Source organism: Oncorhynchus mykiss, chromosome 25 (assembly GCF_057628025.1).
Source record: "Oncorhynchus mykiss isolate SJ-2025 chromosome 25, ASM5762802v1, whole genome shotgun sequence".
Classification (NCBI taxonomy): Eukaryota; Metazoa; Chordata; class Actinopteri; order Salmoniformes; family Salmonidae; genus Oncorhynchus; species Oncorhynchus mykiss.
Window position 1 is genome coordinate 48,647,727 of NC_143046.1, and position 14,244 is coordinate 48,661,970.

Below are 14,244 nucleotides of genomic sequence, written 5' to 3' on the forward strand. Positions count from 1 at the left end.
TCATGAAGAACAAGGAACACACCAGGCAGGTCCGAGATACTGTTGTGAAGAAGTTTAAAGCCGGATTTGGATACAAAAAGATTTCCCAAGCTTTAAACATCCCAAGGAGCACTGTGCAAGCGATAATATTGAAATGGAAGGAGTATCAGACCACTGCAAATCTACCAAGACCTGGCCGTCCCTCTAAACTTTCAGCTCATACAAGGAGAAGACTGATCAGAGATGCAGCCAAGAGGCCCATGATCACTCTGGATGAACTGCAGAGATCTACAGCTGAGATGAGAGACTCTGTCCATAGGACAACAATCAGTCGTATATTGCACAAATCTGGCTTTTATGGAAGAGTGGCAAGAAGAAAGCCATTTCTTAAAGATATCCATTAAAAGTGTTGTTTAAAGTTTGCCACAAGCCACCTGGGAGACACACCAAACATGTGGAAGAAGGTGCTCTGGTCAGATGAAACCAAAATTGAACTTTTTGGCAACAATGCAAAACGTTATGTTTGGCGTAAAAGCAACACAGCTCATCACCCTGAACACACCATCTCCACTGTCAAACATGGTGGTGGCAGCATCATGGTTTGGGCCTGCTTTTCTTCAGCAGGGACAGGGAAGATGGTTAAAATTGATGGGAAGATGGATGGAGCCAAATACAGGACCTTTCTGGAAGAAAACCTGATGGAGTCTGCAAAAGACCTGAGACTGGGACGGAGATTTGTCTTCCAACAAGACAATGATCCAAAACATAAAGCAAAATCTACAATGGAATGGTTCAAAAATAAACATATCCAGGTGTTAGAGTGGCCAAGTCAAAGTCCAGACCTGAATCCAATCGAGAATCTGTGGAAAGAACTGAAAACTGCTGTTCACAAATGCTCTCCATCCAACCTCACTGAGCTCGAGCTGTTTTGCAAGGAGGAATGGGAAAACATTTCAGTCTCTCGATGTGCAAAACTGATAGAGACATACCCCAAGCGACTTACAGCTGTAATCGCAGCAAAAGGTGGCGCTACAAAGTATTAACTTAAGGGGGCTGAATAATTTTGCACGTCCAATTTTTCAGTTTTTGATTTGTTAAAAAAGTTTGAAATATTCAATAAATGTCGTTCCACTTCATGATTGTGTCCCACTTTTTGTTGATTCTTCACAAAAAAATACAGTTTTATATCTTTATGTTTGAAGCCTGAAATGTGGCAAAAGGTCGCAAAGTTCAAGGGGGCCGAATACTTTCGCAAGGCACTGTATATGTGGTAGTGGTGGACTAGGGGCCTGAGGGCACACAGTCTGTGAATGTATTGTAATGTTTTTAAAATTGTTTAAACGGCCTTAATTTTCCTGGACCCCAGGAAGAGCAGCAGCAGCTAATGGGGATCCATACTAAATACAAATACAAACGCTAGCTCCCTATTAAGGATACTTCAGCAAGCATTGATGTTGGCAATTGACGATACATGTATGCTGCTATTTGCTCAGCAATTCATAAGGTATCCGGTTCAGATACGCTGTTTTATTTTCTTCTGTCTTCTCAGAATGCTCAGGCAGCCCATTGCTACTGTCAAAAGTTCCATGCAGGATATTTTTCAATGTCACACAAATATGAGGTGCGCAAAAATAATAAATGTGACATTACGCAGACGCTTTTATCCAAAGCAACAGTATGCATGCATTCATTTTCCGTTCGTGGTCCCGGGAATCGAACCGACAAACACGACATTCCATGTTCGTTATTTATTTAGCTGTTTTAATAGGCCACAGACTAATTTTGTAACAGTTTAATAGGCTATTGCAATAATTCAACATGCATGATTGCAGACTCCACCACTGCTTTACCCTAGGTAGCAGATTATCAAATGGAAGATATAGGCCTATGTGTTCCTCTAGGCTGTGCTCTGAGGTTGCTGGGCACGCTCCACTATTGATAGGCCTACGTTTTTAGAAAATACAATGAATTATACCTCCTAGGCTACAACACAGTGCAATAAGTAATTTATTGTTAGGACACAATTATTGTAATTTATTGTTAGGACACAATTATTTTCTCGGCTGTAAACTGCAGTGATGAAAGGCTCATTTTAATAACCACTCAAATGTCCGTTTGTGTTTCATGACACAATGAAGCCCTGATTACATCCAACCATTTGGATCAGTTATGGGTTTATTTTTGACAGTTTACAAGGTCCAGAAAATTACATTAGGCCACTCATATGGTGTATTTTGTCAGGATGTATTGGCGTTTACAGATAGGCCTACCATAGATAAATAGGCTGTAGCCTATGCCACTGAAATGTGCTGTCTGTCGTGGATCATGTATCCCAAGTCATCCTATAATTAACGTGGCCACCAGCATACTGTATGCCTAAAAATTGCAAATGCCATTATATTAAGCCAGGATTGGCCGAAGGGGCCAGATATGCTGAAGTAGACTCGGCCCGAGTACCATTAGCCGGAAGCCAGAGTAATATGATTCTGCCTAACTCGGGAAGAGCTCGGCCCGTATGAAGCCCCCCGAGTCCGAGTCGATGCCGAGTCCCCCGAGTCTCAAACGGAATAGGCCCGAACCCACCGTGTCGACTGGGAAGTGGATAAAAAAAACATGGGCGTGGGCTCTGTTTCAAAATATCGCTGTTTTGTGTGTTGTGTAGGAAAAATATGATTTGTATTTTATTCTGTTATATTCCATTATATTCTTACTATGAAATATGTGTGTCTTGTCTGTTTAATGAATAAAATAAGGAATTATTGATTTCATTTGCATGGCGCAGCCATGTATCATATAGGCTGCATAGACCAGTGACGTAATTAAACTCAAAACATACTATTCTATTATTTTGAAAATGGATCTAAGGACCTGCGTAAACAAATGAATAATTGGGTTTATTTGTGATGGTGTATATTCAATGGATCTATTCAAATAGAAGCCTACCCACATTGCCCCATGTCTGCTCCCACTCCTGAACTTGCTGGCATGTGCATGGGAGGTAAAAAAGCCTTATCCTGTCAAGAATGTGGTAAAGTTGGACTGTATGAATTGGGTTCTTAAAAATGTTGCCTGATTTGTGAAAGAAGTATAGGAAACGATTGTCATTGCAAACCGTTTGCGTGCCACAAATGATCGGTCTGTCAGAAATGCACCTTGAAAAAAATCTGAATATTCTTTGTTGTCCTCAAATGACAGAAATGCATATAAGGTTTCAGGGGTGACACAGAGCACATTTTAAGGGCTATTTAATGATAGTCACCATACTTTCAACTACTAAACGGACTGTACTCACATTGTTGTTAACGGGGTATCCAAACCAACTCTCCCTCATTCCACAACAGCAGGAGTCTTGCGTTTCCATTCTACTCCCCTCTTCCAAAGAGCCCCGTTCCTCTTCAAAAGCACCAGTCTCCTGCCTCCCTCCAGACAATTCCTCGATTGTAAAGGGCCTCTGTCACTTACGAGAATGGTTCTTTTGGGAGGACTGGGAAGGAGTCTTTGACAGGATGTAACATAAGCTTCATTGACTGGCTTGTTTGGTTTAGCAGCAGCTGCACTCCAGTCACTTTCCTGATTATAATTCTTAATTGACCCACAATGGTCTGTTGCTGTGACATCAACAAACATTCATTTACTTCTCACTCATGAAACACACTGGCTGCTCTTTGAGGAATAAACATCCCCCTAGTTGTGAAGTTTAAACTGCATTCTTTGTATGAAATGTTTTATACAAATAAATGCATTATTATTATTCAGTGGTGTTTTGAAATGAGTCAATGTTAGTATGCTGAGGGATGAAGTTGGTCCCTAGAGGTATGTTTGCTAAATCAGTCTTTCTCCTTGGTTCCCCTCAGAAAATGCTCCTGAAAAATAACTGTGGTGGGAAAACACGGACCATAAAGATCCGGGTAAGTTTACATGAATCTGCAATTTCACTTTATTGTACAGAAAAACACTCATATAATCCCAAATACACACTAAACCACTCACAAAATATATTTCCATACAATCATTTTCATGTGAGTAAAGTATATTTAGGTAAAAAAAATTCTCACGACAGGCCTAATAGAAATCAGCATGATTGTCAGTAAACTTTCCTATATGTCGACAATACAAAATACGCTAGACGGGTGGATAATTATTTGCCAGTCAAATGGATCAAGCAACAAATGGCTGTGTAAATGCTTTTTTTTGCGCAATTGTTGATAGAATACCCGTAAAGTCTCAGTAAACTACAGTCACGTGACACTGTGTTGTGTGGTCCTCCTACTAGGACTTGGAAAAGCATTCACAGTTTAGAGAAGGTGCACAATGATGAGCTTGATGCTCATTTCCCATGAATATATTTATATATAAATATCTTAATTTGTATGATGTGGACATGATGATCAGTGCTAGGCTAATCTCATGTACCCTCTGCACTGTACCTGCGAGCCGTAGGATAGAGCACATGTGCCAGGACCAGAGTGGGCGAATGTGTTGTTATCACAAGACTTTCTGTGGCAAAAGTGTTTTTTATGTGCACTACATCATTACGCACAGCTTTTTATCCACAACAAGCCAGTTTGATGGAAACACACCTCCACGGGTAAAATGTATATAATTTGAATGCAAGTATTTGATAAATCGCTTGAAAATATTTCAACAGGTGGATGGAAACCTAGCTACAGACATTGTCACACTCCTTTTGGGCCTTTAATGAATGGAAACTCAATTGCATGACTCAATTACTTATACACACACACACACACACACACACACACACACACACACACACATATACACACACACACACAAACAGGGTTGGGCTCAATTAGAATTAAAGGCAGTCAATTCAGGAAGTGCTTTGAATTTAACATTCAGAAATGTAAAAACATTTGAAATAAATAGATTTTTAAATCGTAATTTTGTAATTTCCTGAATTGACTGCCTTCAATTCTAATTGAGCCCAACCCTGACACACACACACACACACACACACACACAGTCCTTATCCTTTCAAGCTGAGCCACAATACTAAGACAAGATCGCCGTGTCCATTACAGTAGAGATAAGGCTGAAGGGTCATGCAGCCCCCATGAACAACCCAGTCTATTTTGCTGCCTACACCTTGATGCCCCTCCAAATGCATGCTGGGAAAGCATCTAACACCTTCACTGGTTCCCATGACCCTCTGCTATAGACACTATACCTTTTCTAACAAGAAAGTAGGAAGTCTATATGAAACAGCAAGCAATTATTGTTCCCTCACAGTTTAGATTCATGAAAAATAAAACACTAATATATATTTAATTCATGAAAAATAAAACACATGTTCAACCCCCTGAGTCAATACACATTAGCATCACCTTTGGCAGCGAGTGCTGCTAAGAGACTTTTTGGGTAAGCCTCTAAGAGCTTTACACACTTGGATTGCACAATATTTGCCCGTTATTTTTTTTTAACTCTTCAAGCTCTCTCAAGTTGGTTGTTGATCATTGCTAGGAGCCATTTTCAAGTCTTGCCATAGATTTTCAAGGCGATTAAAACTGTAACTAGCCCGCCCAGGAACATTTGTTGTTGTCTTGGTAAGCAACTCCAGTGTATATTTGGCCTTATGTTTTAAGTTATTTTGCTGCTAAAAGGTTAATTTGTCTCCCGGTGTCGGTTGGAAAGCAGACTGAACCAGGTTTTTCTCTCGGATTTGTCTGTGCTTAGCTCTATTCTGTTTATTTTTATCTTGAAAAAAAAATTCCCTAGTCCTTGCCGATGACGGGCATAACCATAACATGATGAAGCCTTGAATGCTTGAAAATATGAAGAGTGATGCTCAGTGACGTGATGTGTTGGATTTGCCCCAAACATATTGCTTGGTATTCAGGACAAAATGTTAATTTCTTTGCCACATTTTGTGCAGTATTACTTTAATGCCTTATTGCAAACAGGATGGATGTTTTAGAATATTTTTATTCTCTACCAACATACTTCTTTTCACTCTGTCATTTAGGTCAGTATTGTGAAGTAACTACAATGTTGTTGATCCATCCTCAGTTTTCTCCTATCACAGCCATTAAACACTAACTGTTTTAAAATCACAATTTCCTTCCTCTCCGGCAACTGTTGGGAAGGATGCCTGTATCTTTGTAGTGACTGGGGTCTATCCACCTGACAAGTGTGGCATATCAAGAAGCCGATTAAACAGCATGATTATTACACAGGTGCACCTTATTTATTGTCCACCTGCTGGGGACAATAAAAGGCCACTCTAATATGTGCAGTTTTGGAGCATGCAATTGTCATGCTGACTGCAAGAATGTCCACCAGAGCTGTTGCGAGAGAATTTCATGTTAATTGCTCTACCATAAGCAGACTTCAACGTTGTTTTAGAGAACTTGGCAGTACGTCCCACCGACCTCACAACCGCAGACCCCGTGTAACCACGCCAGCCCATTACCTCCACATCCGGCTTCTTCACCTGTGGTATCATCGGAGACCAGCTACCCAGACAGCTGATGAAACTGTGGGTTTGCACAACCAAATCATTTCTGCACAAACTGTCATCTGCATGCTCGTTGTCCTCACCAGGGTCTTGACCTGACTGCAGTTTGGTGTCGTAACCGATTTCAGTGGGCAAATGCTCACCTTCGATGGCCACTGGCACACTGGAGTAATGTGCTCTTCACAGATGAATCGTGGTTTCAACTGTACCAGGCAGATTGCAGACAGCGTGTATGGCGTAATGTGTGCGAGTGGTTTGCTGATGTCAACGTTGTGAACAGAGTCCCCCACTCGTGGCGGTGGGGTTATGGTATGGGCTAGTAACGGACAAGGAACACAATTGCATTTTATCGATAGCAATTTGAATGCACAGAGATACCGTGACGAGATCCTTGGACCCATTCATCCGGCGCCATCACCTCATGTTTCAGCATAATAATGCACAGCCCCGTATTGCAAGGATCTGTACACAATTCCTGGAAACTAAAAATTCTTCCATGGCCTGCATACTCACCAGGGATGTCATCCATTAAGCATGTTTGGGATGCTCTGGATTGACATGTACGACAGCGTGTTCCAATTCCTGCCAATGTCCAGCAACTTCGCACATGCATTGAAGAGGAGTGGAACAACATTCCACAGGCCACAATCAACAGCCGTATCAACTCTATGTGAAGGAGATGTGTTGGGCTGCATGAGGCAAATGGTGGTCACACTAGATACTGACTGGTTTTCTGATCTACGCCCCTACCTTTTTCTAAGGTATCTGTAACCAACAATTGCATATTTGTATTCCCACTGATGTGAAATCCATAGATTAGATGCTCATTTATTTAATTCAATTGACAGATTACCTTACATGAGCTGTAACTAGTAACATCTTTGAAGTTGTGAATCTGTGCTTTGAATTTGTGAATCTGTGCTTGAAATTCACTACTTGACTGAGAGACCTTACAAATATCCGTATGTGTGTGGTACAGAGATGGGGTAATCATTCAAAAATCATGTTATCCAATATTATTTCACACAGAGTGAGTCCATGTAACTTATTAAGTGACTTGTTAAGCACATTTGTTACTCCTGAATGTATTTAAGCTTGCCCTAAACAAAGTGGTTAAATACTTATTGACTCAAGACATTTCAGCTTTACATTTTTTATACATTTGTAAAATTTTCTCAAAACAGAATTCCACTTTGACATTGTGGGGTGTATTGTGTGTAGATCAGTGGTAACACAACACGATGTGGAAAAAGTGTGAATACTTTCTGAAGGCACAGTACTTTATATCATCGCTGGGAGTTTACCATTCAGTTTATCTCTGAACCAAAGAAACCAAGGGTTTCTTTAAAGCAAGTGGCACTACACTTAAATGTTATTTTCCTTCAAGGGGTCATCATTATCTTACAATGGCTCAGGGAGATGCAAACTATATACGCTAGCTCTATGATCTCAGAACATTGAGGTAAATTGTGGGAGAGCGACATGTGTGACTAGCAGGACAAGTGTGTGTGTGTGTGTGGTCCCTGGGTTGTATAAAGGTTGGGTGGAGGCTGGTTGGGCAGCTCGAGTGGAGGTGAAGGCACCTGGTCATTTTGGCACAAATCAGGACAGTCCAGAAGGATGCACAGAGTGTGGCGGGAAAGTGACGCTACTGTCTGTGTGGGTTACTATAAGCTGTGGCCCACTGCATACACACACTTATGCGCACAGACACACCATTGTGGTTGGCAAGCGCACACGCACACACACACACACACACACACACACACACACAGTTAATGCAGAATACAAATAATAATAATCACGTATAGGTATACACACACAGCTACAGAATGGCTGCATGCATAGGCTACCCCTTTCCATATAGCTGAATACTACTTTCGTCGTCTTTAAGCATTGACTGAAATATGTAACTGAGGCTCATCTTTCAAAGTGGTGGAAGAAGAGTTGAGATGGAGGAGGAGTGTGTGTGGTTGCCCTGTGGTGTATCATCAGGGATGAAATAACTTTCCATTTTTTGCCAACCGGCTGTTCTCTGTTGTGTTCCTGTGCTACAGAGATGTTTATTATCTCCTCCTCTCGTAGTTTAAAAAATTAAATACAATGTTGACTTGTGGTCCTTGGGTATTTTCCAGGCACAGCATTTTCTAGTACAGTAAGTAGATCTCTCTCTTGTTATCCCGTATTTCAATATTCTTTCTCTTCAGCACTCTCTCTCCCTCCTCAGCTTGCTCTCCTTGTTACTCTCCCCTTCAACTTCCACTACACGTCTCCTTTTCCCCTTTCTCCTTGCCTCTGTATTTCTCTCTTGCTCTTTCACCCTCGTCCTTTACTCCCTCAATTTAATTATCCCCCTCTTTTTCCTAGCAAGGGTCCAGGAGGGACACTAGATATATATGCAGGGATGGTAGTTGTTAGAGGGAAATGATTTGTGGATGGGAGTAAGGAGTAGGAAAACAAGAAAAAAACATGCTCCTGTCTATTCTTGAAACTTCCTCTCTGGGGTGGGAGAGAGTAGGAGGTGGGAGGTAGAGGAGAGAGATCCTTCCCAGGGATGGAGCCGCCAAAGCGTCTGGTTTCAAATCAAATCAAAATGTACTTGTCACATGCGCTGAATACAACAAGTGTAGACCTTAGTGTTGACTTACAAGCCCTTTACCAACAGTGCAGTTCAAGAAGAGTTAAGAACATATTTACCAAATAAACTGAAGTAAAAAATAATAAAAAGTAACACAAAATAACAACGGGGCTATATACAGGGGGTACCGGTCCTGGGTCAATGTTCGGGGGTACAGGTTAGTCGAGGTAATTTGTACATGTAGGTTGGGGTGAAGGGACTATGCATAGATAATAAACAGCGAGTAGCAGCAGTGTACAAAACAAATGGGGGGTGGGGAGGGGGGTGTCAATGTAAATAGTCCAGTGGCCATTTGATTAATTGTTCAGCAGTCTTATGGCTTGGGGGTAGAAGCTGTTAAGAAGCCTTTTGGTCCTAGACTTGGCGCTCGGTAGCAGAGAAAACAGACTATGATTTGGGTGACTGTAGTCTCTGACACTTTTTTGGGCTTTCCTCGTATATAGGTCCTGGATGGCAGGAAGCTTGGCCCCAGTGATGTACTGGGCCGTACACACTACCCTCTGTAGCGCCTTTCGGTCAGGGTGCTCTTGATGTTGCAGGTGTAGAACTTTTTGAGGATCTGGGGACCCATGCCAAATCTTTTCGGTCTCCTGAGGGGGAAAAGGTGTTGTCGTGCCCTCTTCACAGCTGTCTTGGTGTTTTTGGACCATGATAGTTCGTTGGTAATGTGAACACCAAGGAACTTGAAACTCTCGACCCGCTCCACTACAGCCCCGTCAATGTGAATGGGGCCCTGTTCGGCCCGCCTTTTCCTGTAGTCCACAATCAGCTCATTTGTGTTGCTCACATTGAGGGAGAGGTTGTTGTCCTGGCACCACACTGCCAAGTTTCTTACCTCCTCCCTATAGGCTGTCTCATTGTTGTCGGTGATTAGGCCTACCACTGTTGTGTCGTCAGTAAACTTAATGGTGTTGGAGTCATGTTTGACCACACCGTCGTGGTTGAACAGGGAGTACAGGAGGGGACTAAGTACACATCCCTGAGGGGCCCCAGTGTTGAGGATCAGCGTGGCAGATGTGTTGTTGCCTACCATTACCAAGTCCAGGATCCAGTTGCAAAGGGAGGTGTTTAGTCCCAGGGTCCTTAGCTTAGTGATGAGCTATGAGGGCACTATGGTGTCAGTATTACAGACTCGGTCATGGAGAGGTTGAAAATGTCAGTGAAGACACTTGCCAGTTGGTCCGCGCATGCTTAGAGTACACGTCCTGGTAATCCATCTGGCCCCTCTGTTGACCTGTTTAAAGTTCTTGCTCACATTGGCTACCAAGAGCGTTATCACACATTCATCTAGAACAGCTGGTGCTCCCGTGCATGCTTCAGTTTTGCTTGCCTCGAAGCGAGCATAAAAAGGCATTTAACTCGTCTGGTAGGCTCCCGTCACTGGGCAGCTCGCGTCTGGTTTTCCCTTTGTAGTCCCTAATAGTTTTCAAGCCCTCCCACATCTGACGAGCGTCAGAGCTGGTGTAGTAGGATTCAATCTTAATCCTGTATTGACGCTTTGCTTGTTTGATGGTTCGCCTGAGGGCATAGCGGGATTTCTGATAAGCGTCTGGATTCGTGTCCCACTCCTTGAAAGCGGCAGCTCTAGCCTTTAGCTCGATGCAGGTGTTGCCTGTAATCCATGGCTTCTGGTTGGGATATGTACGTACGGTCACTGTGGGGACAACGTCGTCGATGCACTTATTGATGCAGCCGATGACTGAGGTGGTATACTCCTCAATAACCATTGGATGAATCCCAGAACATATTCCAGTCTGTGTTTGGAAAACAGTCCTGTAGCGTAGCATCCGTGTCATCTAACCACTTCCGTATTGAGCGAGTCACTGGTACTTCCTGCTTTAGTTTTAGCTTGTAAGCAGGAATCAGGAGGATAGAATTATGGTCCGATTAGCCAAATGGAGGGTGGGGGGGAGCTGTGTTTGCATCTCTGTGTGTGGAGTAAAGGTGGCCTGTTTTTTTTATCCTCTGGTTGCACATGTGACATGCTGGTAGAAATGAGGTAAAACGGATTTAAGTTTGCCTGCATCAAAGTCCCCGCCCACTAGGAGCGCCGCTTCTGGATGAGCATTTCCTTGTTTACTTATGGCCTTTATAGAGTTGGTTGACTGTGGTCTTAGTGCCAGCATCGGTCTGTGGTGGTAAATAGACAGCTACGAATAATATAGATGAGAGCTCTCTTGGTAGATAGTGTGGTCTACAGCTTGTCATGAGGTACTCTACCTCAGATGAGCAATACCTCGAGACTTCTTTAATAATAGACATTGTGCACCAGCTGTTATTGACAAAAGACACACTCCCCCACCCCTCGTCTTACCAGACGTAGCTTCTCTGTTCTGCCAGTGCATGGAAAATCCCGCCAGCTCTATATTATCTGTATTGTCGTTCAGCCACGACTCGGTGAAACATAAGATATTAGTTTTTAATGTCCTGTTTGTAGGATAATCTTGATCGTCAGTCTTCGATTTTATTTTCCAATGATTGCACGTTAGATAGATAGAACAGATGGCAGTGGGAGTTAACTCGCTCGCCTACACATTCTCAGAAGGCAGCCCGACCTCCGCACTCTTTTTCTCCGTCTTTTCTTCAAGCAAATGGCGGGGATTTGGGCATGATCCCTGGAAAGCAGTATATCCTTCTCATCGGACTCGTTAAAGGAAAAAGCTTCTTCCAGTTTGAGGTGAGTAATCGCTGTTCTGATGTCCAGAAGTTATTTTCGGTCATAAGAGACAGTAACAGCAACATTATGTACAAAATAAGTAAAAACATAACGCAATTAAAAAATGTAAAAAATAGCACAGTTGGTTTGGAGCATGTAAAACGTCAGACATTCTCTCCGGCTGCATTTTTAGCCCCCGAAGGGGGTGGGGGAGAGGGAGGGAGTGGAAGAGTGAGTTGGAGACCAGGGCATTTGGAGAGATGGAGTAAGACTGAGGTTAAGAGACTTGAGACTTACGACACCTCCTTGTGTCCTTCTACATATAACGTTATCGTGCTAGCTAGCAATTTGTCTGATTTTGATCAAGGCTCAGGTCAGCATGTGTGAGTGAAGAGGAGAAATAAATTACAGGGTTTTTAGAGCCGCTGATCATAACAACTTACCTTGAGGTATTGTAGAGCAGACCATTGGTTCCCACTTTGGGTTGGGGCCCTCTGTTGTGAGTGGTGTCCAGAATATAGGCTGCGTCAAGGGATGACAATTGATACAAATACTATTTTGTCAAATTTCTTTATTTTGTCAATAAATCTAATTGGCCTAAGGAATCACATTATTAAGCTATTTAGTAAATTCAATGTTTTAACATAAAGGTTTGTCTATGTTTAAACTTACTGTTCGGTAACTGCACAAGCCTTATGGTGGATATAGAGCAGTTGTCACCAACCGGGGGATCGACTGGTCGATCGTCAAGGCATTCCTAGTCTATTACCAAACATTTCTGTATAAAAGCCAACGATAAAAGCTTGCGCTCCTTACATTTCTTTATTCGTGTTGCGCTGTTGGTGCACTTAGATTCAGAAGCCCTTGCGCACCGTGTAGGCAATGTTCCCATCTGTGGCTAAATTGGATAGCTCAAATCACCTTGCCTACAGATTCCAGCAAAGTTTGATACTAGCCTACATGAGATTTAATCACTTTTAAAAACCATGACCAGAGAGAGCCTGAAGAATACAGCAAAGACCTGCTGTTTTTATGAGTGTGTTCATGTTTATGTTTTTTTTTACAAAACAAAAAACGCACTTCTCCATACTACCACTTGCGCTGCAGCTGCAATGAATTAGTAACCAAGTGTATCGATAGCCCTGCGTTTTAATTATTATTAGCTGCTCATCTTGTCTATTTTAATATTGAGGATCCAACTGGGAAAAATCGATTTGAACGGTCAACCAACTCGAAATTCCAAGTTGGAAACTCTGACATCTTTCTAGAGCTCCGACTTTCCGACCTGAAGATCACTAATGTCATAGTTTGACCTCGTTTTTTTTGTAGAGTTCCCAGTTGTCTTGAAAGCACTATGACCTTCAGATGCAGTTACCATCAGTCCAGTAAAATAAAAAAAAGTGAATTATTTAAATTCATGCTCAGCTGTGCCTTGGAAGTGCTACACCAAATAATATTTTTTTTTATCAAAGCTCAAGTTTTTAAATAAAATATGGTCTGAGAAGAAAAATATTGTCAGGCCAGGCATATAGGCAATATGCTGTGATAATGTGTTAGGCCTATACTGCACAAAACCTCATTCTTACATACTTTTTTTTTTTACATTAACCTAATAAAAACAGTTAAGTAATGTAAAAAAATAAAATCAGAGCGGTACATCTCGGCTTGTTTTTTGACAGCGAAAATGATCTTGACTCAGAAAAGGTTGGTGACCACTGGTCTAGAGCAAAAGACACCTCCCTTTGTGGACCAGGGTAATGTAATGAAAAGTTCAGGAACACCTCAAGTAGAGAATATTTACACATCAGACAGCTGTTTCCCCCCAAAAAACATTTATCAATTTGTTTTCAACTACTGGTCCTGTAGCACGTATTCTTTTTTTTTTACTGTCTGCAGTAACCCCAGAACTCGACCATGGTTGAACCATTTTGGGCTATAATGTCTATCAGGCCTGACTCTATATGATGCTGGGGAATGCTAACGTGCTACGCTAACATGTGCAGCAGACGCGGATCCGTCCCAAGGTGTAACGACTCGCGCACGCAATGGGCTGCCTTGCAGCTAGCCACATGGAGAACAATTTAACTTTACTGCATCTACGACTCTTGACCTGGAACCTGTCTCTCCCACACTGTAATTCCCGATGAAAGCTTTTTTCTGTCATTGACGGACTGAGTCTGCCTTGGTGTGGAGTGTGTTAACAAGCACTGTTGGGATTTGTTGCCAACAGTAGTCTCTGTCAGATCCCTAAAGACATGTAGTCATATCATATAGTGGTGATGTCATTAGGTGTTTTACCAATGCATAAGGAAACTTTACACTGCTTTACAAGGCTGCTCATTACAGTAACAGCATGTACTGTATATTGAGGTGATGGGAAAGGCCGAGAAATATGGGACTGAAGGGATGTCGGGTGGGGTGGAGGTTGGAGAAACGGGTCCAGGTTGAGGGAGGGATGAAAAGAGAGGAGGATGATGAAATTATAGAATGTAA

At 42.3% G+C, this 14,244-nt stretch overlaps 1 protein-coding gene across 1 annotated transcript in view; it reads left to right on the forward strand.

Moving 5' to 3' along the window:
* si:dkey-16j16.4 (uncharacterized) overlaps positions 1-14,244 on the forward strand; it is a 62,871-nt gene that overhangs the window by 45,941 nt on the left and 2,686 nt on the right. The window contains exon 4 of the mRNA XM_021584331.3: positions 3,834-3,887. Coding sequence (XP_021440006.1) covers positions 3,834-3,887 — 54 coding nt within the window. The remainder of the gene's footprint in view (positions 1-3,833; positions 3,888-14,244) is intronic.